Source organism: Gallus gallus, chromosome 1 (assembly GCF_016699485.2).
Source record: "Gallus gallus isolate bGalGal1 chromosome 1, bGalGal1.mat.broiler.GRCg7b, whole genome shotgun sequence".
Taxonomy (NCBI): Eukaryota; Metazoa; Chordata; class Aves; order Galliformes; family Phasianidae; genus Gallus; species Gallus gallus.
This window is the reverse complement of record NC_052532.1, coordinates 35,374,490-35,400,608: the sequence shown is the minus strand read 5'-3', so window position 1 is coordinate 35,400,608 and position 26,119 is coordinate 35,374,490. Positions and strand designations below refer to the sequence as shown.

Below are 26,119 nucleotides of genomic sequence, written 5' to 3'. Positions count from 1 at the left end.
TCTTCCCCCGGTCGGGATTACCTCAACCTTTGAGCAGCTGAACTGAGCCGTTCAGCAGCGCTGTCTCCTCTGCGGGGCTGCCCTCCCTTCGATGTTCCCCTCCGCCCACTGCTTCTGCCTTCCTCTCCCCGTGTTGCCTCACTTTCCTTTTCCACTGCACCTCTGCACTTCCTCGTACTGCTGAATAACGCTCCCCCCCTCCAGGCAGCTCCTCAGCACGTACACAAAGGACGTCCACCCACCACCACCCTTCTATGTGTGTCGGCAGTTTAGATGCGAATGAACAAACATTTTCTGTTTGTAAATCACATTTATTAAGAAAAAAAAGAAAAAAAGTGACAAAAGAGACCGTAACAAATATCCTCTCACGTCGGTCAGGGCTTCAGAAGTGAAATCTGTGCAGCTGCGTTCCTTGGAACAAAGATCAGAACAGATTACACGACGAACCACAGCGGATCGAAGCGTCCGGGTTTCACGTTCAGAAGTTTTTGCAGATACCTACAGGAAATTCTAAGACTGAATTTCATATCCCAAGGGATCGAGGTCCTGGTCCAGCAGCATCAGAGAGGATTCCCTCAGCTTCTGTAGGAATTTTCGGAGTTCTTCTTTTGAAAATACCTAAGAATAAAACAAAAGTACACAACCGAGTTATATTTATTTGCAAGGAACTGCAGTGGTAGCCAAGCGAATGGTGGTTTGCTGAGCTACTCAATGTCTTCACTGATTTTTCATCTAGGAGAGTGCCCACAGCAGATCTACGTTTCGGAACAACAATTGGAATGGGGCTGGGAGCAGTGGCAGTACTCAAACCCCACAAGGAGCATCCAGATAACCATCTCAGCTACTGCACAAACTATTGGGGAACTGACAAGTTTAATCTTCCCGTTATTGCTGGCACAGATATTACAAAGGCAATCCATGAAATGCATCACATCTTAGTCTTGATGTTTCCTATCTGGTTTCTAACCCCCTGCTCCCATCCAACATGGATGTGTCTGGGGAGGTATGTGATTTTTGTGAGGTATGTATTTTGGGGGACTGTATTTGGGGGTCTTGGAGGGAGAAGGTTGGATAAACCAAGAACTCCCAAGTGAAACCTGCTTATAAAATGCTCCGAAGCGTAATGGAGACAAAAAATCAATTATAATGAAATACAATTTTATAGTTCAACTACTTTCAATTCAATTGCTGTTGTCAAAAAATTGGTACTCAGAAGAACTATTTTGCCATCACCTTTGGTGTTTCAAAGTTAACGCTTGGCTTCCTTTTAATCAGCATAAAAAGAAACTCTTTACTACTGCACTGAATGGGAAGAAACAAAGAAACATAGACACCATATGGCACTGAACACCCTTCCTCTCCATACGGAAGCTTCTTCCACAGCCAACCCACGGAGCTTTTAATTGGAAGCTGAGCTGCCTGCAGCTCTCAGTAACTCACCGAATAGAGCTTGTGTCGCTCAGATGCCACCATGTCAGCCAGCCGCAGGCACTCCTGGTACTGCCCAGTACTATGCAGCACCGTGTGCAGTAAGAAGCACATCATTGGCAGACACAGCTTTCGCAGCAGAATCATCTGATGCGTTCGTTCGGGGTCCTCTTCAGCATCCTTACCAAAGCACAATAGACGTTAGTATTACAGACATCTACCTTTACAGGGCAGCATAATCAAGGTATTTGTAGTGTCAGAGGCAAAAAAAACCCCACAGGACTAAGCCTAAACTGGACTTCCAGATCTGGTTTATATCACACCTGAAGGGGAAGAGACCTATAACTGGTGACAGTGAGGCCAGAGAGAATCATTAATAAGTAAACAGAAGGACATGGAGCTAAAGATGACAAAGGTACAGCTGGGTACAATCCAGCACTTTGTGGTCCACGGCATGATATTGAAAATTATTTTACCTCTCTAACATCAACCATCCATCCTCCATCAACAAACAGCAACACATTGTACATTTTCTCCTTGACATCACTTGTAAGACCATCCAAGAAACTTTTCCAGATACCATAGTCCACCTGGCAAAGAAACAGAAGATTATCTTCTGCTGGACAGAGTGATTCCAAGGCTTTGTAGCAGAATGTTCACCTTGCATGTAACAGCTCGTGCTGCTCTAATTCGGATTAGAATCGTCAGCCAGAGAAGAGCTAATAGGAAAATCAAATACTCAAGATTTATTTATAACACTGACAAACAATACGTTACAATGAATGCTTAACCATTACATAATGCAGTATTACAAATCAATCTGAGTCACACAGGAAAAAAGTATGAGAATTTCTCAAGCAGGGGCTCTCCTATTGTACTGATTTCCACTCCCTCTTTTTGGCATATAAATAGAGTGTTTTATAAATAGAGTTCTTAAGCAGAAGGAACGAGCAGGCTTCTGTTCCATTAAACTAAGACCATCTCTTAAGCAAGGACATAAATGTCTATAGTAAGTAACTTTTACCTACCTCGTACTTTTTTTCTTTATGTTCATGGGCCACTTTTTCAGTGAAACTTGCTTGTGGCAACAAAGGTGGCTTCTGTGGAGCCGAGTTCATGTGTTGAAACCATTTATTGAAGATTTCATGGGCTTCCTGCATTGCATAGGAAACAAGGTTTGGACATTTGTTAATTGTGAATACAGAAAGGAGCTCTCTTTATGCTATTCTGTAAACTTTCAGGTACAGCGTATCCAGGAATCAGAAGTTTAATCAAATGGGTAAGGCTTACAATGTCACCAGCAAAGCAAAGCCACCGTTATTTATATTATTATATATCATTATTTATTAATAACTTGGAACGCAGTTTATTTAAAACTCACCAAATATGCCCGTATACATAAATGTTCTCTTATGGCATTGTCGTCTTCAGCTGGAAGAGAGGCTTCTATTCCCTGTTCTTCCCATTGGTTATATATTTCTGCTATAGAGTCTTGAGGAATCTTTACAAACACGTCTTTTGCAGCTTCGTGCTTCTTGGATGCTATAAGAATGTGAACTGAGTATCAGCAGCTTTGCAATTTTCATACTTTACCTACATAAACCGATAAACTGTATCACAGTTAAGTCATTATGAGGAAAAAAGATGCACTGTACAGTGCTCTACTCTGTTAGCCATGCCTTTCAACAGACAAGATGCAAAGCCAGATCAAACATATTGCCGAGAGTCAATGAGAACAAAAGCAACACTTAAGAAGTCTATAGTATTTGTGAAGTTGAGTACCCAAGAACTTCCTCATGATAGCATTGCTTTGCTTGAGTGCTTCAGCCCTCTGTGCAGGATCAAATACGAGCCAGTCAATCACGTCTATTTTCAGCCGATCTGCCTGTAAAAAACAAAGTATTCTTTAGTCACTAACATTTAAAACACACAGCTGGCGTTGAATATAATCAATCTACTCAAAGAAATATACAAGTTTCCAGAGATCTTTGGACACTCTTACAACATACTAATAAGAATCACCTCATTCACACCTTTGGTATCAAAAGCTCATTGTCACTTAAGTACTGAATTGGATCCAGCTGACATTCAGTGGTGATGACACGGAACCTGTCAGTACAGACTGTGTCTGTAGTAGCTAGAATATATCATTTGAACATGGAATGAAGCACATCTGAGATCCAAAGCATTAATCCTTGTAATTCTTAGAAGCTACAGTAATACTCTACTCTCAGCTACAACGTATTTTGTCAGTTATTTCACAGGCTTCACCTCCACTTACTGCTCTCACAGGGACGTGCTACTAATGACACGCAACTCAAGCCCTGATGACTAAAGAGATGTAGAAACAGAAGTTAAGAATTGATGCAATTCATCTCCTTGCTTGGCCACATGAAATGCATGTTTCTCTCACAGACTCCCTCAAGGCAATTTCCAGCAGCGTTTAAAGAGAAATATGCAACAGACGTGGTGAAGGACTCTGTGCTTGATTGCAGATTGGAATAGCTCCCTAACAAAGCACACTCACCTCTGTTGTGCCTGTGTCTAACATATGATCATGGTGACTGAAATCCCCAGCATCCTTCTTGCGGATGTTCTCAACAACAGTTTTCGTTATGGCTGCAACATCCAGGCCTAGGTGAAAAGAGAATTATGCAGAGGGGATCAGAAATTCAAACTTAATGCTGAATGAATTTCAGACTGTTGCTACAGACCTTATTTCTTACTACCAATAACTGCTATTGGGCTGGTCACGCTGCTGCTGCCACACTGAATTATAGGCTTTTGAGATACATAACTTACTGCAGGTATTTTAGATGAATGATACCCAAGATAACAGAAAACACCAAACAATCTGTGCTGGGGACCCGCATACAGATATGTTTGTCAAACTTCAGAGCATACATTTAAGACAGGCAGTTAGCTTTTAGTATATGCTATGTTTGGACATGACCCACAAGCAAAAATAATATTTAGCTTATTTTAGAAATAGAATTGCCATTCCACCTTACAGGTAGAAAACATAATATAGAGCACATCTCACCTGCTTCTTTTGCTAATTCAAGGCAGTGGTGGCGTTGATCGCTTTCAGTAACGTCTTCCAGGAACAGAGCATACTGGACAACAGCCAGCTCTGGGGGCAGGTGGCTAACATAAAATGCTATTAAGTCTGTGTGCTTCTCTGATATCATCCGCTGAAGAACAGAAAGTAAATATTAAAAAAACCAACGTTCATCTGTGTACACATCTATGTTGTGAATATTAAATAAGGTGTAGCCCAGATTCCTAACTGTGGGGGTTTTTTTTCCCCCTATACAGAAGACTCCACTTGCTTCTCAGCTTCTAAACAAGGGTCAATAATCTCCTATAATAAGCATCTCTGACAGAAATGCTGTATACTCAGGCAAGTTTCCATGCATCTATTAGGAGAGCACTCTTTCCACCATGTAACCTTTACTCTCATTTTTTTCCTCCTTTACATCTAAACTGGCAAAGGAAACAAACTATAATTCTGAAGGCTTACCTGAATGTAGGTCTTCAGGACTTCAACAGAAACTTCCTCCTTATTGCAAACAAATACAAATTCAATTTTAAATGAGATAATGTAGCAAAAAAACCCACCACAAAACAGCAGCAACAAACAAACAACCCGTGAACACCAGGAAATACCAAGGACAGCCTGACCAATGGGAACAGCTTTAGCTAAGAACCAAGTGTTGATTACTGAAGAGCCATCATTTCAGTTTGATATGGTTATCTTGTGTCTGTGCAGATTTATGTTTAAGCAAGAACAAATAAGTGTGATATCCCTCACCAAAGGTTTTCAGAATTTAAAGAAACATCCAGTGAAGTGTATTTAGAATTCCCGTTCAGCCCACAAGAAGGGTTTTTCTTCTTGCAGCTGACAGACAACTGAAAAATCTAAAGCCACTGGATTGTCAGATGCTGCAATAAAGCACATCTGATTCAAAAATAAAGCGAGATGCCAGCCCACCTTAGGTTTAATCAATACGTACATTACTGCTGCTGACTCCAGTGCTACTAGTTCATAAATCTACTCTATTCAGTCGTAGTCAGTCTGTAAGCTGGAAGACGCTAAAACCATGCAAGCTGACTTTTGTCAAATTCTCATTATCATCTGTGAGTAACGCAAAGCACTGCAGCATTCAATAAAAACCAGCTTGCCTTGCTTTTGTCCAGCACTTGGATGCAAAGAGTACCTGAGGAGATTTCTCTAAGTTTTCTTTACAATCAAGAATACTAAAAACACATATAAATGACATCAGGGATTTTGAGCTAAGCATATATATGAACTGTACTCAAAACACCAAAACTAAGGTCAAAAGATATTTTGACATGGGAATGAAGCAATGAGCAGATGTTAAAAAAAACAAAACGATAACTGAAAGCTGTGTTAAAATCAGCTAGAGAATACATATACATTAGTCTGTTACCAAAATAAGAGTTTAGTTTATATGTATGCTTCTAAATATTAAAGTAGTAGAAAAGTGGGGCTTCAATTACTTGTGACTGCCTCAAAAGAGTAACCATAGCTCTACAACCCATCTTTATATTTAGCACAACGTGGATAGGCAGCTAGCAAGCTGTATGGGGTATGTATTTGCAGAAAACACAATGGTTTTGGCTGGGACCAAAAGGAACTAATTGCCTCAAGCAAAAGCATTTATGAGCGTCCAGCAATGAATACAATTCCAAGGGCAGTGCCTGAGATCAGCTTATTTCAGCTGATGTATGTAAATCTGACCTTGAATTTTGAGTTAGGTCCTCTTTTGTCCAACACAGGATTCTAAATAAAATCTGTCTTCCTCACACAACATTTCTAAAGCTGATCTGGAGAGGCGGAAATGCTCTTTTTGAATGTTGCCTTTAGGATCCAGTCTCAACAAACACACTACGGGCACGTAGCTCCTCATCAGCCTGGTAGTAATTTACCATTACAGTACATATTTTGAGTATTTAGATGCATTCATCCTAATTCAAAGAGTGGACATTGCTACGAGAACGTAATACTTACCTTAGTTTGCAGGCCCAAAGTGCGGAAAAACAGAATAAGATGTGTCATGAAGCGAAGGAGGTGCCCTGGCAGCACACTTCTGTCTTTGGAAAGCCATCTGCTGAACTCTTCCATCAGACCTGTGGCCACCAACGACATGTCTATATCAGTCATACCCCAGGGAAAACACCTAAGAAACATTTTGAAACTGAACATCTATTCAACTAATACAGTTTAGCCTTAAAAGCACAATAAAACAGACTTGCAACAGCTTGGCAAATATTTATCTCTTTGGCTTTAATATCTGCTGTATGCATTCTGTCATCTCTTAGACAAAGTTGCAGCAATATTCTCACACAGATTCTGAACCATTTACACGATTTCATGACCACCTCGAAAACTATTTTGTAGGTCAAGCTGCAGAAATTCCCTATAGCTCTCGAGTAAAGAATCAGCTTTGCTTTTAGGTGGAGTTTGCCTGTTGTGCACTTCTAAAATCCATTCACACTGAAGTTTCTGGAAAGATCACCAGAAATAATGCAGTCAGTTGACATTTAAAAGTCGCTTAGAGAAAAGCTCACCATCCACATCTCCCAGTATAATGAATTTCTGAATCACACGATAGTGTTCTTGGTTCTCCTCTATAACTCTCTGGGGAGGAAAACAGAAAGTTGAAACTGGGAATAAAATCTGATAGCACAACATGTTAAAAAAGAGAAAAAAAAAGAAAAGCAAATTTGTAAATATAGCAAAGGCTTCTTAGAGGAAAAAAGTTCTCTCATTTCAAAGGGTATTCTACACAGAAAAAAGGAAAATGCACCTGCTATGTCCACATCAAATTACAAGAACACTGACAAACTGAAAGAGCTAGAGTATAGATCTGTGAAGTTAATGCTTTCACAAAAGAGATCCAAGAATGAGGGCTTTTTGCTTTGAACAGAATAACAGTGTATCAGAATGGATTCTACAAAGTCATAAAAGCTGCAACATTTTGTACGAGTCCTTAAAGAAAAGGCCAGTGAAACCAACTAGAAGGTATTTTTTTCTGTAGGGAAACTAAGGCATGGAGCACAATTCAAATGCACCTGTGAAACTGGCTGGTGAGAACAGCACCTGAAAGGCCATGGCAGCCGAGTGCATCAGGCTAACTGCTTCCATCTGTAAGCTCTTTGTCTGACCCCATCAAATACAGTTCCAATGTAATCTTTACAAAAATTAACATAGAAGTTATCTATTCCAGCTGAAATGAAATACTCTGCGTTAAGGACAAACACAGTATACTAAAAATATGTATGCTTTTCAATTTTGAAAGACCTGTTCTGAAATATACGTGCAAACCTCCTACAAAGAAAACCACAAGCAATCAATCTTCACACGTTTTATGAGTGTTAAAAATGTGATTTACATTGTCTCTTTGCACGTCTGACAGCAATTTGTGGTCCACTGCTTCTTTAGCACATTCAGTCAGTTTGGCAGATAAGAAACAAGACAAAACCTGTACCTTCTTCATCATTAAAAGGTGGCAGAAAAATCTATTTGAATTAAGTATACGTTACAGGGACAGCAAACCAGCCACTGTTTCATGAAATAGTGGAGAAGCACAAACTGTTGTGTAAGTAAAAACATCAAACAATGAGGAGAAACTGTAAGTAATCAATACCTTTTTGTCTGTTGCCTGAAGTTCTTCAAACACTCTTTCTGTAGTCCAGCTTTAAAGTAGAAAAGGAAAGGTTAAAAAAAAAACACCACCACCACCACAAACATTACGTTGAATATTGTGAAAGGATCCTTTGTTGAGGGTAGGAACATAATTGCTACCTAAAACTTACTTGGTTTCTAAATACTCTCTAGGGAGCTCTTCCACCTCCTCTGTAGTTACTACTGATGTTCGTATTTCCTGCTCCACAAGTGTATCCACCATGACCCTAAAATATGCCCAAACAGTGTCCTCCCAGGTGTCACAAACTGGAAGAAGCTGTGTATTTTAAATAAAACAAAACAGAGCAAAAACTGTTAGAGATGGAGAAGCATCAGAATCCAAACGCATCAACTGTAATTTAGGGTCAGGTTTTTTTCTCAGGGACATGATTTAGCAGAGGGTTGTTAGGGTAGTATGGTTGGGTTGTGGTTGGACTCAGTGATCTTTAAGGTCTTTTCCAACCTGAGCAATTCTATGATTCGCTGTCAAAGCAGACTAGAAGCTATCACAAACAGCAACCTTTCCTTTATTAATGTAAGATAAAACCAAAAATCCTTTCCTTAAAATAATGGTCTAGTTCCTTGATTATTTTAAATCAAAAGTAATCAAAATAAAAATCCTTTTACCTCCTTTAACTGGTGGCATCACTGTGACACCACTCCCTCTCTATCGTAAGAGCTCAGAAAACCAACCCAGATGAAAACCATCCACTCCTCTGATGTGCCATTTTCCAGCAGGGCCACCTTCCCTCACTGCTTTATGTCATGGCTGCACAAGTCACAGTGGAATAAGGAATGGTGAAGGAATGAAGGAAGGGCTCTGCGACAATGCCATCTTGGAAGTGTTTGAGCTGTGTTACTTTATCCATATACTAAGAACATACGGAGAAAACTGCATACAAACATTCTCATTATACCTCTAAAATTGATAGCAGGAAGTTTAAGAAAAAAATCTGTCTGAGAGATCACTGAGCAAGAGAGCCCAGATAATGCTATTATATATAGAGTAATAACTTGCTGTGCTAAAACTTTATATTCAGTTCTTATCTGAAACCGACTAGGCTCTTTCAGCAGTGAAGCCGTGGGACAAGTGCCAGATACAACACTGCACTTCAGGAAACATTTCTCTCTTAAACCAATTTTAAAATTACTGAAGTTACTGAAAGTATTTCGTTTCATTAAACGCCTCTTTCCTCCGTCAAAAGAAGGCAAATATTTTCTGCTCTGTACTTCAGTATAACTTTACAACGCCTCCTTCTGTAAAAGAGCTTATTTCAAACTTCAATGAATAAAAAACTGTACAAATGCACTATCAATCTTCCTTTTATTTTGTGAATCATTTTTATTCCTAACACATTGTTCCAAGACAGGGAGGGAAAGGAGGTGCCGAGCTCCTGAAGCAGGAGATTACCACTGATTAACAGCAAGTAAACTTGCATGATATTGGCTGCGACTTTCCTCATTATTCTTTTATATGTATACACACACACATAGTTTTTGTGCTCTCCTTCTCCTACGTAGCAATTTATTTACATACATGTATAAAAAACATGGCTACGTAGGAGAAGGAGAGCACAGAAAATACGTGGAGGACTCAAACTAATAGGAAGAATTACTTAAAACTACCAATAGTGAAATTTGGTCACAGAGCAATGTCTGGATACACCCGCTTGTCTAATGCTTGCAACTTAAAACACCGACAAAACAGAATACAGTGCATGAGCAGAAAAGGGGCTGTACAAGCTTTTAGATAATACTCAAATTTAAGATGTAAAACAACAAAATTAGAGCTGGTATTAGTACTGATAGTCAGCAAGAATAATACTAAAAAACTCTACTAAGTACCTCTAACAAAGGCACAAAGATCCTACAGAGACCATGTCTGCTCAAGCAGCACTGCTTGCTATTGTCATGATTACTAAGTTTTCAAGGGCATATTAGGAAGTATATCTTTATGATGTTCTTGTCACATATAAAAACAAAATGCACAGCAGTTGAACACCACGCACTAGGAGGCCTGACATACCTGCTTGAGGTTTCCACTGAGTGCTGCATAGATTGCTCTCTCGTATCTGTTAAATTGCTCCTAAAATAAACAGTTGAAAAACTACCTGTGAGTTAAAAAGCACCTGTGCATCCTGGCCAGTTAAATTTTATTAGAGACTAATTCATTACAAAGCGTTCCATGCATTTAAAAAGAAAAGTTGGAAAACAAATGTTTTTTCCTTTCCCATTCAACTGAGCCCAGATGAAAGCCAGCATCAGCAGCTTCATTCTAACCATATAAAAATGACATTTCCAAAGCCTTAAAGGTCGATGCTGATTGGGCAGATTTCTTACTACATGAAGAATATATTATTTCAGAAGTCCTCTTAGAAACACGAACCGTAAATCCCACAAACAGTAAACCAAAAAGGTAGGTTTACTTAAAATCATGTTACTGAGCTCCAAGAAGTTCAACATTACACGTGAATACCAAGCAGATGAACATCATCTTACCTCTTCAGCCATACGCCAACAACATATTTTCCAAATGCATCTGTATGGATTCCCTTCAACAGGCTGTACCTCGTTTCCTACTTGTAAAGGATAACAATAAAGTTATTAAAAAAGCAAACAGTAACATAAAAGTCTATTTTCTGTTATTAACCCTATTTCAATCCCTCTGAAACTCTTTCCAATGCTTATCAATGCTTATCAATGGATTGGACTGCAGGGTAGCTCTTCTGGCAAGTCTGGTAAATGCATGTCTTAAAATGACAGTACTTGAAGCATTTAGTTGCAATTTAGCTTTTTTTTTTTTTTAAAAAAAAGGTTTTGACCACAATATAGATACACTATTTACATTTAGAAAACACAAGGTTAGGGGGCAAGTCAACTTTTATATTATAAGGACTATAAGCATCTAATAAATGCTACTGCTTCAGTGCTGCCAATGTGCATGCCTCTGCATGACAGTGTGCATCACAGGGAAAAAACCAACCCCATAACAGCAGGCCAGGTAGGTGGACAACACTCCAAAACAAGGCTAAGACACCAGGGAATTGAACAGATAAAAATAATGGGATATCAGGATTTGAAAAGTAGGAAAGCAGTATGCCTTCCAGTCTCAGGTGTGCGTAGCACTCAGACATGTTCATAAATCCTTTGCTAAATCTAGCAGAGTCCAAATACTATAAAACCATGTATTTTTCATCCATTAACCTTTGCTGAACTCTTTAGTTTTATTATACCTTTTGAAAGACAGAATGTTTTTGGGTCCATAAGCAATAAAGTATTTGCTAGATGGCTTAACGACTTTAAACTGGAATGGTTTTAAACTGGAAGAGGGGAGATTTAGATCAGATATCAGAAATTCTTTACTGTGAGGGTGGTGAGACGTTGGAACAGGTTGCCTGGTGAGGCTGTGAGTGCCCCCTCCCTGGAAGCACTCAAGGCCAGGCTGGATGGGGCTGTGAGCAGCCTGGTCTAGAGGGAGTTGTCCCTGCCTACAGCACGGGGCTGGAACTAGAGGATGTGAAAGGACCCTTTCAACCCAAACCATTCTATAATTCCAGATGGCAGAAGGTTCTCTGATATTGAGAAAACATGTACTGAGACACAAACGGTGGTGGTGAAGATCTACACAGAATTCCTAGACATCTGTTTTCCTAGTTGTTATGCTTGTATTTAAAAAATTAAAAAGTGACGTTTCCCTGTTAAGTGGGTTCAGTGAACTCATACCTTCAACTAAAACCATTTCATACATGTTGTTCAATGTGATCGACAGACACGGTAAAAATATTTTAGGTAGAAGAAAGTCCCTTAAAATTAAAAGAAAGAGCTATTTCTCTTTGCTAAAGAGAAAGCCCTCTGCTTATTTTTGCAGGTCTCAAATGCAGATGGAAGAAGATACCTCCATTTATGTTGGGATCGTGATACAATTTCCATCCTTCCAAAGTTGCAGCTCTCCAGGCCTGACCACATCGTTTGCATAAGCGTTGTGCCTGAAAAGGAATAGATTTTCTCTGCAATCGACTTCAAGGGAAAAAATACAAACATTATTAAAATCATTAATTCGTGTAAAGATTGTACTAGGCAAAGAAGAATCTTAAACTCAAAATAACTGAAGGGTTCAAACTCACCTCTTCTAGCTTAACCAGCTGTTACACATCCTTCTGATAAGCTTAAAGTACCATTCTGTTGCTTAGATCCCTTAACCATCTCTTCACCTACTTTTCTAATTGACACAGCTTTCCAAACCCCTTGTGTGCTCCTAAAAATAGCAGGTCTAACTTTCCCATGATATCAATAGCCTACTCACTAGCACAAAGAGGTTTAATTCAAAGCTATTTTGAATAGCATGGAATGTAAAACAGAAACCGTACATGAAAAAATAACCCTAAAACAAAGCCTGCTTACAATTCTTCTAATCCTACACTCCTGAAGAAAAATCGAAATAAAGTCAGCTAAAGATTATCTGATGAGTCTGACTGGTATTGCTCCAACACTGACAAAATCCATGAACATCTAGAGACATGGCAATGTGTGAGCATGCTTTGTTTAGTTCAGCTCCATTCTCTTCATACTGGAAAGGCTGCAGACAGTCAGCCATTTTAGGAATGGTGACAAACAGAAAGAACAGGCAAGCAAGCTGGTCAAGCTTACATACTATATTTTATCTATCATAAGATAAACGAACCAAGGCTGATTCTTGGTTTTAACTTAACTCTTTTGTTAGTGAATAAGCAACTCCATGCTCACTTGATAGTAGGAACACTGTAGTGCAACAACTGAAATTGCAGATTTATATTCATACCCCTCTGAAGCAACGTGGACTTGTGCCCATACTATCCAACAACGAATGGACAGGGGAACAGAATACCAGCAAGTAACCATTTTCCTAATCTAAGGTTTTGGACACAAGAAACTGAAGTCCCTTTTCCTTTCCATTATCCAAATGTCACTATATAAAGGTAGAGCCTAGCATAAGAGACTGAGCTTCCAGCTAAGGCCTTCAGACCACACCATAGTACAACTATTTATATTAAATCACAAAACTGCTTCACAACTACAAACCTCTACTTGGAACAGCATTAGGACCAGAACTGCCAGATGTTACTCAGATAAGGATTAAGGCAAGAGATACTCATTGTATATTCTGTAAGACCAGGCAAGAAGCAGAATTATAGTAAAAGGGTGAATGGAGAAGAATAGCATGCTTTCTAGGATATTCACATAAAGTCTACTTGAAGTTTTTCCTCGTGAAGACACCTGGCCAAACAATAAAGGTAAAGAAAAACAACCAAACAGTAACATGCTAGCCATGACACTCTCTCAGCTCCATTCAAATCATACAGCCAAGGGTACATTAGAGGAGCAGAGCAAGCAAAGGTTGCTTAATTTAATGCTATTTCTAAGGAAAGCATACATAAAAATCTCTCTTTAGTTACAAGCGTAAGCATGTTCCAGTCCAAAATACTAATTTAGAAGTTAGTTTGTAAGATAAGCTACTAATTATTAAACATGAAATTGGGAACTTGCTTGAAAAATCTCATGTGTTTGGCAGTATTTTGTACAAAATCATTGAGGTAAAGAAAAAAACTACCTTATCAAATAACCAAAATAAATGTGCAACTTTTTCCATAATGTCTATTCTACACCTGAAGTTACTTAACTAAATGCAATATTTTTCCCACCACTAATTTAGCATCACTATCAGTGCTGACCATTTTTTGAAAATTAAATCCCTACAAGACAAAATGAAATAGACATTTTACTACGTAGCTTGTCGTTAGCTTTAATAGCAAGATTTTAAACAATTTAAACTAGTTAACCAAGAATACTCTTTAACTTTCTGTGGTTTACCTCATCTGTCATCCCTGCTCTGATAAGAGTGAAGAGATACTTCAGTAATCTTGCATCATCTTCTCGATCCAAATCATCAAGTGGCAGTTTCTGTCTTATGGGAGCATCTGGATCCTGCAAGGAAAAAAATGAACTATCCATCCATTCACATAACGCATATCTGCCTCTTCCAGTGATTTCCTGTCCTGTTTTACAATTTGGAGTCACATTTTCATATTGGCACAACACGTTATACAGCCCACATAATGTCTAGCATGATACTTCCTTGTCTTTATTTCCCCTATTCCTCTTCTGCCACTGTTCCTATCAAAGGGAGACACTGTAATCTCTTTGTTTACTTTATCACTATGCCTTTGCCCCAAACCTCTCATTTTCCAGCTCTTCTCACCTTCAAAAACCCTCTCCCCTTCTGCCTAACAACCTACCTGACTATCTATCCTTCTCCAACTTCTCAGCAGCCTTTTCACAGTAGTTGTACTTGCTTCTACTTATAACAAATATATCAAGATCTGATAATTTTAATCACTATATTAATCATCCTGCAAGTTCCGACTTCAACATTCACTAACATCCTCACGTCAGTTAGTTCCTTACTGCTTCACAATTTCTGTACTGATTTTCCAACTTAACGCCTTGCAATTTTTAGATACTACAACAATTTATAGAGAGCAAAAATCACCCCGGTCCACCAATCTTTAGAAAACAGCACGTAAGCTCTGTGTAAAGCATTTTGAATGGTTTTTATGCCCATTTTGAAACCAAGTCTTATATTTAAATAACACTTACCAACTCTGTTACCAGAGGTCGAGAACTTCCAATGTATGTACTTAACTGTCTCTGCTTCAGGATATGTAGCGTATTCTCCCTGGGAGCAGTGAAATGTTTTGGAGAAAAAGAAAGGATTTCTATAAAACATTTTAATAAGGCATGAAAATTAAAAATATTTCTGGCTAAGAGGAATAGGGTTACAAGAAAAACATGCTTGGTTTGGTTTGTGTATCAATGAACAGTGTTACTGTAGTGAAAATGTAAAATTTCATTAGAAGTACAATACTAGAAGCAATTAATGTGGCTTTGATTTCTTCCAAAACCAGTTTCAATGTATATGAACTACTAATTGATTTCTGCATGAACAAAGTTTTCCACTAGCATTCAGCATTGTCAGTCTTGGACAGGAATATAACTTAGGATGAACACATGATTCCAGAAGCCTGTATTCACCTGTCTTTAAAACAACGCTTATAATAGGAACTAGAATCAAGAAGGCTCTGCTCTCTCCTGCCTTAAAATCCTTCACTGATAATAAAGATGACAATAATGACTTCTGGCGAAGGATCAATGGCAAAAAGCAATGACATGAACTTCAACAGGCAAAAGTTCAATCCAGACAAAGAACTGGGCACACAAGAGAAACACATGAGAAGAGTTTTATCCAGGCTGATCAGCAGGTGACCATCTCTTATTGTGTCTTTTTATGAAAAACTAAACTGTCATCTATGTAAAACTAAATTAAATTGTTTTGACAACCTTCCTGCCATCCTCTCCTCCCAAAAGCAGCACCTGACTTTTGAGAAGATATACCAAAATGGGGAGAAGCTCACTTTTTACATCAAAGAATTTAAGTAGAAATGAATGAACGGACCAACTTTTTAGGTGGCTTGGGACTGATTCTGTGTCTAGTTCTGTGAATGTTACACTTGAGGAAGCACGGATACCATCAAAGTAAGTCTGAACTCACCAATATACAGATTTTGCATAAAACTCAATATTATCAGAGAAGTTCCCAATTTCATCCTTGGCGATGCTCTCTAGCCAATCTACCACCAGCTGGAATGAAATTCAATAGCTTTTTTAGAACAAACACACAATAAATAATATTCTTTCTCTCATGTCTGAATCTACTTGTTATCTACACGGTAATCCAAAGTGTACATATCCTAAGACAAATTCATTTTAAGTATCCAGTTTGAAGGTCGTTTTGGCACTTGATGTATTTCTCACTAGATGCTGCACTTACTACTGTGTTATTTAATAGTTCCTTAATTACCAACAACAGTTTCAGATGACCCAAATTAGAATAGTTCTCAGCCTTCCATGCTCTCCAGCCTAGCCTGAAATATTTCTCATCTTTAGAAATCAAAGAGCAATATTTCTGCACAGACTGAAAATAACAAGCCTAGATGAGTATAAAGAAATAACTACTTGAAACAGCTTAATAAAATGCACAGAGCTCACATTTTCTAAAGCTGACGTAACATCAGTGTCATAAACTTTTAAGCATTTACTCATCTATTACCATTCTCACCATAAGAATTCAGTCATACCTGGCTTTGTCGAACAAGTGCATCTTTCTGAAACAAGTTGTCTACACTTGTCTTTTCACTTGCATTTAACACCTATTTAAGAAAAAGTTCATTACCACTCCATGGAAAAGAAAACTTAACCACAAAAACACGAATATCAAACTGAACACCCATTAAATGCCGTATTTGCTGTAAGCTGGGCATGCTCCCCTCCCCTGTCCCTTGTCAGAAACAGATGACGCTACACATCTGTTTTATTTGGATGATCTACTTTCTGTCACACTAAAATCTGTAAAAGAAAGATTGATAATAAAATTCAAATGTATGGCTACAGAAAGACTTTAGTAGATCCACCAATTGCACTGGCTGCTCTCATATTACCACAAATCCAGCTCATTACTTTGTATGTCGAAAAGCCCAGACAGAGTTCATATGAACACTTTCCCAGAGTTCATATGAACACTGATACATGAACAAGGGGGAAACAAAAAACACACACACCAGCCCAAAACCCTGATCTTTCTTCCTGCTCTCCTGCATTAAGTCAGCCCTCTTACAACAAAAGCAGAAGAACACAAGCGTTTTTCTAAAAAAGACAGACAGGAAGATACTTTTTTTGGCACAGCAGAGTTTAATTTAAAAGCACTGACAACTTAGCAGTGGGAATCATAGAGGAAGCTATTTAACGACTGAGAAAAAAGCAACTACAATCCTAAATTTTACAAAGGCTGAGTTGCTTTACTTATTGTTTTGTCTTCCTAAGCATATTCTGGCAGCAAAGGCTGGAAGCACTGTATTGATACAGACAAGAACACTCCAAAATTTTGATTTCTCTTGAGATAAATTGGAATCAGGATTGCAAAGCACCAGACAGCTTGAGACCACATGTTCTTCTAGGCAAAGCAGAATTATCTCTGCCCCAGGGAACATAATCACCACGGATGCAACTTTCAAAAATAAATATATCGTTACTTCCAGTGGATTTTCCAAGGGCATGAGGAATACTTAGTGAAATAAAACAAAATGCACTTGATACAAATGTTTAAACTAGCATTTTCAATTTGGAATTGAATATATTACGAAAGGTGAATTTAACTATATGTAGAATAATTTAATATTTATCTTGATAGCAATTAAATCAATCTCATCTTTATTTCCTTCTGCCTTTGAATTTTGAGAGGCTGCAATACTGGGATTATTAAAAAAATAAAATACAAGAATGTAGCTTTAAAATGTATCCTTTAAAAACAGTAATACTATTTTTCTCCCTCAAACTTACTGTGATGTCAAAGGCAGTTTCATCTTCCAGTGCAGATTGTATTCTGTCTCTAGAAATAAAAATGAAAAACCTTAACTACCAAAATAAAGCTGAAACAATTCGGGAGAATGCATAATAAAAGCAAAAGCACTTAAAAATACCTTTCAAGTGTTTTATAAAAGTACTACAAGTTAATAAAGTAGCAACAGGACTGTTAACAACTTTCAACTCCCATAAGTAGAAAGTAAATAAACATCATGATCAGCAGTTAGTTCCATAACCAAATAAAAAAAATATGTACTTAATTCCTTTACTCTGTACTTATTCTCTTGTATGCAATATATCTAAGAAAGTTAGCTCAGTGTGAAGAGGTAATGGGCTTTTCAAAGAAATTACCTATAAAGTGAGGACAACAGCCTCCACGTTACCATCTCCTGCTTGAGAAGCCACAAGACACTGGCAGTTTTTGAAAACTTCTGCTGTCCAGGAGTTGCTCTGTAAACTATCTTCCCCAGTATATTCACCTGAAGTAAATAAGCACATACACAGTCAATACTGCTCATCAGTTTTATTTTTACAATCCCTGCTGATAATGAGCCATCAGTCAACGGTCCATTATTTAAAGAAATAGACTTCTTAAATTTGACGTTGAGAACTCTACAGCCAGTTTGTTAGGAATGCAGTAGAAAGCTCTGAGACCACCACAGAGAAATGATTTTATTTATTTAGAGCTGTGAGAAATGAGTATTTTTTTAATCCAGCTCACTATCACTGACAAAAAAATCTATACATCTCCTCATGCTTGCCACTTGCAGTGGGATGGCAGTCAGATGACATTTCTAGTATTTACTAAGCTGCACAACAGGCATTCCTGTGCCAAAGTAGCGGCTGAGCAAAGAGAGATGCTATTCAATGCCAGTGTTCGTGACTTATAAGACTGCAACCAGATGGAAGATTTAAAGTGTCTATGTTAAGCACTGTGACTTTCTCAGGAACAGAAAAATGGCAGTACAACTTCCAGAAGGGACAGTAAATTAAAACTAATAATAAGAAAAAGACCCATCCAAGCAAACTATTTACCTGATTATTACATATACTTTCGTACTCATCCACAAGATCGAAAATGGTAGTTGATGTATGTTTCAGGAAGGATTGCAGAAAATCTGAGTACATGCTCATAGTAGCTAGAATACACAGAAGAAGAAGAAAGCCATGTAAGACATGATGTGGTTAAAAATCCCAACAGTAAAAAAACAAAATCCCTCTGATGCCAAGGTAGCTCACCATTAATAAATGTTAGCAAAGACAGTGATGATATGAACTGTTCATATCTCATAAATTCAGAAGAATTTACCAACTAATATAAAAGGATACATAGAAGATATGAGATAAGTAAAATAATTATTAAACATCTGCTGTAAATCTGTCATCTGGGTTCTAAAGACGAACCTGCTTCTATGTCTGCACAGAGCTAATTCAATTTGTGTATTACTTCAGCACAGCATCCCATTTGTGTCATCACGTTCCACAGAAAACAAACTGGCAACGTTCCAATAACTGGAAAAGCTAACTTTGTGAACTCTTTAAGCTAGACTGTTTCTGGCATAGAAATAGCTAAGTGAGAAGATACAGGAAAACAAGAACATATATGCGTTCAATTGTGATGAAAACCTCAGACCATCTCACCAGCTTCCCCAGGATCATCCTCACGCAACAGTACAGCACTTGTGGTGACATCTTCTGTCAAGTCTAGATTTGCAAACATTCCTGTCTGCTGAGGTGAGAGCATTGCTGTCCAGTTACTTTCATCCAACTAAAAGCAAAACGATATAAAGAAAATAAACAGCAAACTCAGACTACTCCAAGGCCAGCTCCAAGGTTTTTTCATTCGACATGAGTGGTACAAACAGAGCAACTCAAAAAATTAATAATGAAATAACTGTCTTTAAATAAGGCATGGCTATAATTTTAACTAACTGTTCTCAAAAGATTAAAATTTTAATCTGGAAAAAGAACATTCTCTTTTTTTTCCCAGGAAATAACAGGTGTATATGCTAATCTAATCAGACCCTGCATTTTACAGTCCTCTGTACCATTTTTTCACCTTAAAACATACATAACTCCATCCTTTCATAGTCTGTTATGTTAAACATCTTATTAACTTAGTATTTTGTTGACTAAGTTGTAAAGCAGCTGTGAAGAATTAAACAAAATAGATAACATTTTAATCAGAACCATTTATTTTGGTCTTTCAGTCTTCCTAGTGAATTGCTCAAAACACTGATTGGATGAAGCAATACATCTTTAAAGAGAAATTGCAAGAACATTAAAGTGGAGAACAAGGCAAAGCCATACTTTCTTGGATGTATTTTAGGGGAAGCCTATCTGGCAGAAGGGAGCAAAATGGCCAAAAGAGAAGATAGACTACACATACACTGCACAAACACGATTGTTTCCTATATCTGTTTTCGTGACAGCAATGGCTTTCTCATCAGCCATTAATGCCACACCAAGACCCAGGGATATGACAGTGGTTGATTATTTTTCCTGGCTGTTAAAATGCTCCCAGTCCAAACCAGAAAAAAAACAGAGAACCAGATGCCATTGCTGTAAATCTCTTAAGCACATCCAAAAACTGTGGACGTATGTGTGTTGTTCACCTCTTTATGCTCCAGTTTCTATCTATAGCGTTTCGCCTGCCTGATTTCTCTCTGCCATTTTGCCTTCTATCCAGCCAGAACAGAATGCTACAGCACTCCAAAACATTCAGACCACTGAGCAAATATAACTCAGTTCCAGAAAAATTATATCAGCTCCCTGTGGGAAATACAAAATGAGTGCTGTAATCTACCAGCAAGTGCATTGCAACAAGACATAGTTCTAAGTCCTTTTTCCATCAACCTCCTGTGAAAGCTGCTGTCTAGTCCCAAACTTCCTCCTGCTAAACTCTACTGGATTCAGGTCAGAGCACTAAACACTCATAAAATGCTATTTACTGAATATCAAGAGGCTCTGAATCACAGGAAGAGTGCTACTGCATCAGTGTTGATCAAGAGTCAACAGGATCCAGAGCCATACATCTCAAAGAAACAAATGGGCTGCCACAAACTATAGAAGCAACCAAAAGGCAGAACGAATTAAAATTCACATAGAGAAAAACACCCTGCTTTGAGTCAATTTAAAAATAAACAGATAAAATAGTTCAGATGTACCTACTGACGACTTTTTTAATCACTGTTTTACCAAACATGTTACCATAGAAGACAACTAACGTCATCTGAAAAGTCATCAGAAAAGCTTGCTCTTTGAAGTTCAAACATTAACTTGCGAATGAAACTTACTCCAGGAGAGTGCTAAAATAAGAAAAATTCTCAAGGTTCAATTTGCTGACAGAACAATCATCTTTGAAGAATCTGTAAACAAGTGAAGTCAAGATTTTTGCAGTCACAAGCTGATGTTTTAATGACTAGCTTAACAAAATGGGGTATTTAAGAAGGTCTAAAAACTCTTCATTCCTCACTATATCATCTCAAAGAACATCACAGTAATAAATAATACTAATATCAAACTTCAATAGAAGCAGTAATAACAGTAAGCTTGTTCCACCTGCAGTCTGTCCCTGGTGTAAACTACACAGAGACACAGTAAGCTTGTAGCTTCCTTGAAGTTTCACGGGAGCTAAAGGGAAAAACATGCTCTGCCTTACCATTGACTGATTGCCGAGCAGACCAGAATTCTGCAGAATCAGAGGAGATTTCCCTGCTGCACCCAGGATGGTAGATATGTCTGTCTGTTTCAGAGAGCTTCGAGATAGTGCAGTAACTGGAAGACAGAAAGCTTTCTTTGCAAACAGTATTTAATACCACAATGCTCTATCATGGAACTCTTGATAGCAATCTTGTAATGGAGACTGAAGTGTTTATGAAATCCTACTCAGTCATGCAACAGACAGATTGACCAGATGGAGAAATAACTTGATTCTGTCCGTGAGTATTTTCTTTCCATCACAAGGCTCGAAACCCAGAAATACCAATTAGAAAAGAAATATGAGTCTCGGGCCTAAGCATTTGGAAGTAATAAGGTTAACCACGAATTATGGAACTTTTGTCTACACATCTAGTTATGCTAAGGCTATATAGGTATGACTAAGTCTGGAGCATTCTCAAGCACTGATCTTCCAAGCAGAGCACATATAAACCTAAAGACAAAGCGCACGTATCGTCATTTCAGTTCCATTGGGAATCACAGAATGGTTTGGTTGGAACAGACCATAAGGTCCACCCAGTTTTCCAACCCCCTGCTGTAGGCAGGGCACTGAGCCACTAGATCAGGCTGCCCAGGGCATCTTCCAACCTGGCCCTGAACGTCTCCAGGAATGGGGTATCCAGACTTTTCAGGGCAACTGGTCCCACTGCCTCGCCACCCACTGAGTAAAGAACTTCTTTTAATATCAATTCCAAATCTCCCTCTTTTTAGTTTAGAATTGAGGCCTCCTGTAGACCTCCACCAACAGCTCCACATTCTCCTTGTGCTGGAGGTCCCAGAGCTGAAGCACTCAGTTTGTAAGCATATTACTCCTTTTAACTATGTAATAAAAAAACAAAATAAGACTTACATGGCTGGCGAAACAACGAACTGGGAGTTCGGGGAATCACCTGGCCTCTGGGTGTCATACTTCCAATACTGTCATCCAGGGATGTAAGAACTGATTGATTAACAAGTTAAGAAACACTCTTTAGCTCTACCCAGAATGACTGTGACAGCCTGGAAAGGAAGATCATTTTAGTGGCACTCAAATTAATAAGAATGACACGTTTCAGACTAAAGCAGAAAGTCCCATTCACTTATCCTGAATTACATCATAAAATGTTTCAGCAAAAGGTTAAAAGCTGGAAGGCTAGAAGGGACACTCCAAAATACAGTTCAGAAACATTAGCACGACAGGTATGGGATGTCCAGGTCCTCATAGTTGTTTGGATCAAAGAATGTACTTTGTTCCATGAAATGCTGCTACATCCTGCATAAACCATAGCAATTAAGTCTAAGACTCAATTCATTAAGAAAGGAATTTTCTCTCCATTACCTGACACCAACGACTTTAACTAGAAGGCAACAGAGTTCAGTGCTCTATGTATGGCTTACTAAGGAAGTGGTGGCATAAAGGTTTCAGTGCCTCATATTGGCCTCCAGGTACGCTGTGATACTGAACAACAATACGATCAGGGCCAATATTGTGGTTGCAAGAAACTCCCCACCAAAAACAACAACAAAAATGCCACCAAATTAAAATGGAAGGATGAGCCTATCAGCCTATGTACTGGATTCCTTTGCTATCATAATCAGAAAAAGAGCATTACATTAGGTGCCAATTTATTAAATGTTTATTCTTATTGTATATATCTGGGGAGAAGAAAGTTCTGTGGAAATCTAATCTTATGTACTTCTCTTGCTGTCATGGTGCCTGGGAAGCTATGGTGCCCTGAATAAATACACCCTGATGACATAAAATGTACACAAAAGATCATAAAAGCAAAAACATTTTAACAGAGAGATGAAAATTCAGGGATGGAGTTGGCTATGACTCACGTCGTTCTCTAGGCTGTCATGAACCTGACTTCATAAGCCCATGAAAAATTGTAAAACACCATATTGCAGAAGGGATGAGCGCAACACAACATCCCTGCCATCAGAATGGTCCATAACTGAGAAAAATCAATCTAGATATAGTCAAAAATTTACTATCCAGGCATTTTTACAATCTCTTACTCTCACTGCAGTCCAGTGAATAATTCATTCCAAGCTAGAGATAGCTATGGCAGCTTTGACGTGGTTTGTGATTTATGAAAACAACAGAGGGAAAAAGGAGGGAAGAGAGAATTTCCCTTCAGAAGAAATACTACTCTGTGACAAAACAAATCACTGCATCTCTTGTCTTACCCCTAAGTTCTCCTGTAAAGGCCAACTAATGTGCTGTGCTGCTGAGACAAGCAGGAATATAAGGACATCATGAATACACCATGCAACAACTGAACAGAAAACAAAAAGCCTCTGCAGAAAAAGGATACTGGAAACTCTTTTCTGAGAGCTTTGTTTTCGGCCAGACTTGGCCATCTCTGTACTGAGGGGCGACAGTACCTCTCCAAAACTGTTTCTGGAAAACAGAGACACAAAGTAAGCAAACACATCCAAGCAAAACATATATTACGACGATATATCTTTAGCTAATCCTCTCTTTCAAATTCTAGTAACTTCACAGCAGTGATTCAAAATCCCAGTTAAAAAGAAAATATTCTCAAGTAGTGATATCTGAATCATAGGTCCAAATATCATTAGCAACAATTACAAACAAATACAACCAACCAACACAGGAATTTTTATGCGATGCTTACTGTGCTGGACAAAGAGAAAACCAGAAGAATCATAGAATCTGGACATAAGCCAGTAGTGTGTGCTTGCAGCCCAGAAGACCAACTATGTTCTGGGCTGCATTAAAATGGGGTTGCCAGCAGGGAGAGGGAGGTGATTGTCCCCCTCTACTCAGCTCTTGTGAGGCCCCATCTGGAGTACTGCATCCAGGCCTGGGGCCCCCAGTATAGGCAGGACATGGAGCTCTTGGAGCGGGTCCAGAGGAGGGCCACTAAGATGATGAGAGGGCTGGAGCACCTCTCCTGTGAGGAAAGATTGAGGGAACTGGGCTTGTTTAGCTTGGAGAAGAGTCTGGGAAGACCTCATTGTGGCGTTCCAGTAATTGAATGGAGTGTATAAACAGGAGGGTGAATGACTGTTTATGAGGGTGGATAGCGATAGGACAAGGGGGAATGGTTTTGAACTGAGACAGGGGAGATTTAGGTTAGATATTAGGAGGAAGTTTTTCACACAGAGGGCGGTGACACACTAGAACAGGTTGCCCAAGGAGGTTGTGGATGCCCCATCCCTGGAGGCATTCAAGGCCAGGCTGGATGCGGCTCTGGGCAGCCTGGTCTGGTGGTTGGCAACCCTGCATATAGCAGGGGGGTTGAAACTAGATGATCACTGTAGTCCTTTTCAACCCAGGCCATTCTATGATTCTATGAGTCTACAAACTGCAGAGATTGGAAGTGACCTCAAGAGATCATCGAGCTAAAGCAGGGTCCCTCCCTCACAGGGTCGCACAGGTAGGTGTCCAGATGGTCTCACATATCTCCACAGGAGACTCCACAATATCTCTGGGTAATCTGTTCCAATGATCCGTCACTCATACCATAAAGAAGTTCTTTTGCATATTAGTACGGAACTTCCTATGCTCAAGTTTTAGGCCACTGCTCCTTGTCCTATCACCACACCACTGAGAAGAACTTGGCCTCACCCATTTGCCTCCCACCTCCACTTCCCTTTAGGCATTTATAAACATTAATGAGATCCTCTCCTCGGTCTTCTTTGCCCCAGAATGAACAGCAGAAAAAAAAAAAAAACATGTAAGAGGAAAAAAAAAAAAAAAAAACCCAACTCAATACTATCAAGTTTAATCTAAATCTTACATAAACACAACGTAATACTACTATTCCACTGCACTTTGTGAGGCTGGCACGGGTCCATCTCTTTAGCCCGCCCAGGTTCCTCTGGATGCCATCCAGCATTGCTTAGCATCCCAGGAAACGGAGTTTGCCAGGAAAAAAAAAAACTACCAGAGATGCAAACCCCAGTGAGGAGCTGTTGGGAACCCTCAGCAAGCGGTTGTAGCGTCACTGTGTTCTGCTCCGCCCCGCCAGACCACCCGCCCGGCTGAGCAGGGCCGCTGGGAAGGACGAGGTCGCTTCACGGCCGCCCGGCCCGGGAACGGGCAGCGGGGCCGGCGTTCGCCCAGAGCCGCGGGGAGGCCTCAGCCGCACGGAGGGCCCCGCTGCCCGACAGGGCCACGCGGCGCCGCCACCCTTAACCCGCCCGGTGCCGGTGACGGTGGAGGACAGCCGGGAACCCGCAGCCCCACCGCCGCCGCCGCCGCTACTCACCTGTCCATGGCGGCCCGGCCCCACTCGAGCGTTCCCGCCTCCACCGGCGCCGGCCCTCGGCACGGAAGCAGAGGCCGCACTTCCGGCCGTGACCGCTGGGGCCGCACTGCGGCTGCGCCGCTGAGCGTGGCTGAGGGCGGCCGGGCGGGGTGTGCGGTTGTGAGGCGGAGGTGTTCTCTGCGTGTCCGCAGGCAGCGCAGCCCCGGGTGGGTGAGGTAACTTAAAGAAGAAAAATGCCCTTAGGGCTGAAGTTGTCCCGCTATCAAAGAACCTGTTGTGAAAGCGTGAGGCGACAACTTCCGTGACAGCGGGAAAGTCGTAGGAGTAGCACAGAACTGCAACGTTACGTATTTGACGCGTTTTAGTTCTTAACGCTTCCTCACGAAACGGAGTGACAGCAGTGGGAAGTTCAGAGTAACGCACAAATTAACATCCGGATCAGTTCTCTGGCACCAGCTCAAACTCCAGGACTGGTCCTTTTCCAGGGCAGAAAGCTGGAAGCAAACGAGAGGGGAGGAAAAGAAAACGCTCCCCCTCAGCGCTGCCTCTATGGAAAGTACGGGCATGAAAACTAAGCAGAAGA

The 26,119-nt window shown here is 39.7% G+C and overlaps 1 protein-coding gene across 5 annotated transcripts; it reads right to left on the bottom strand.

Annotated features, from left to right (window-relative positions):
* Positions 1-295: 295 nt before the first annotated feature.
* NUP107 (nucleoporin 107) lies at positions 296-25,597 on the bottom strand. Of its 5 annotated transcripts, none has more exons than XM_004937562.5 (29): positions 25,537-25,597; positions 23,614-23,699; positions 22,164-22,253; positions 21,255-21,370; positions 19,235-19,361; positions 18,629-18,732; positions 17,945-18,072; positions 17,570-17,618; positions 16,312-16,383; positions 15,726-15,814; positions 14,774-14,852; positions 13,988-14,101; positions 12,036-12,126; positions 10,640-10,719; positions 10,167-10,226; positions 8,272-8,417; positions 8,103-8,151; positions 7,024-7,093; positions 6,464-6,582; positions 4,952-4,990; positions 4,472-4,622; positions 3,956-4,062; positions 3,211-3,313; positions 2,810-2,970; positions 2,457-2,582; positions 1,905-2,018; positions 1,441-1,608; positions 503-618; positions 296-411 (listed from the first exon to the last, which is right to left on the bottom strand). In XM_004937562.5, the coding sequence occupies exons 1-28, from the start codon at positions 25,542-25,544 to the stop codon at positions 511-513; spliced, it is 2,754 nt and encodes a 917-aa protein (XP_004937619.2). In that variant the 5' UTR covers positions 25,545-25,597; the 3' UTR covers positions 296-411; positions 503-510. The 5 variants fall into 5 exon arrangements, with proteins under 5 accessions (XP_004937619.2, XP_025002624.2, XP_046765625.1 ...); XM_025146856.3 differs by having other exon boundaries at positions 10,640-10,716; XM_046909669.1 differs by having other exon boundaries at positions 296-618; positions 24,686-25,597.
* Positions 25,598-26,119: the final 522 nt, after the last annotated feature.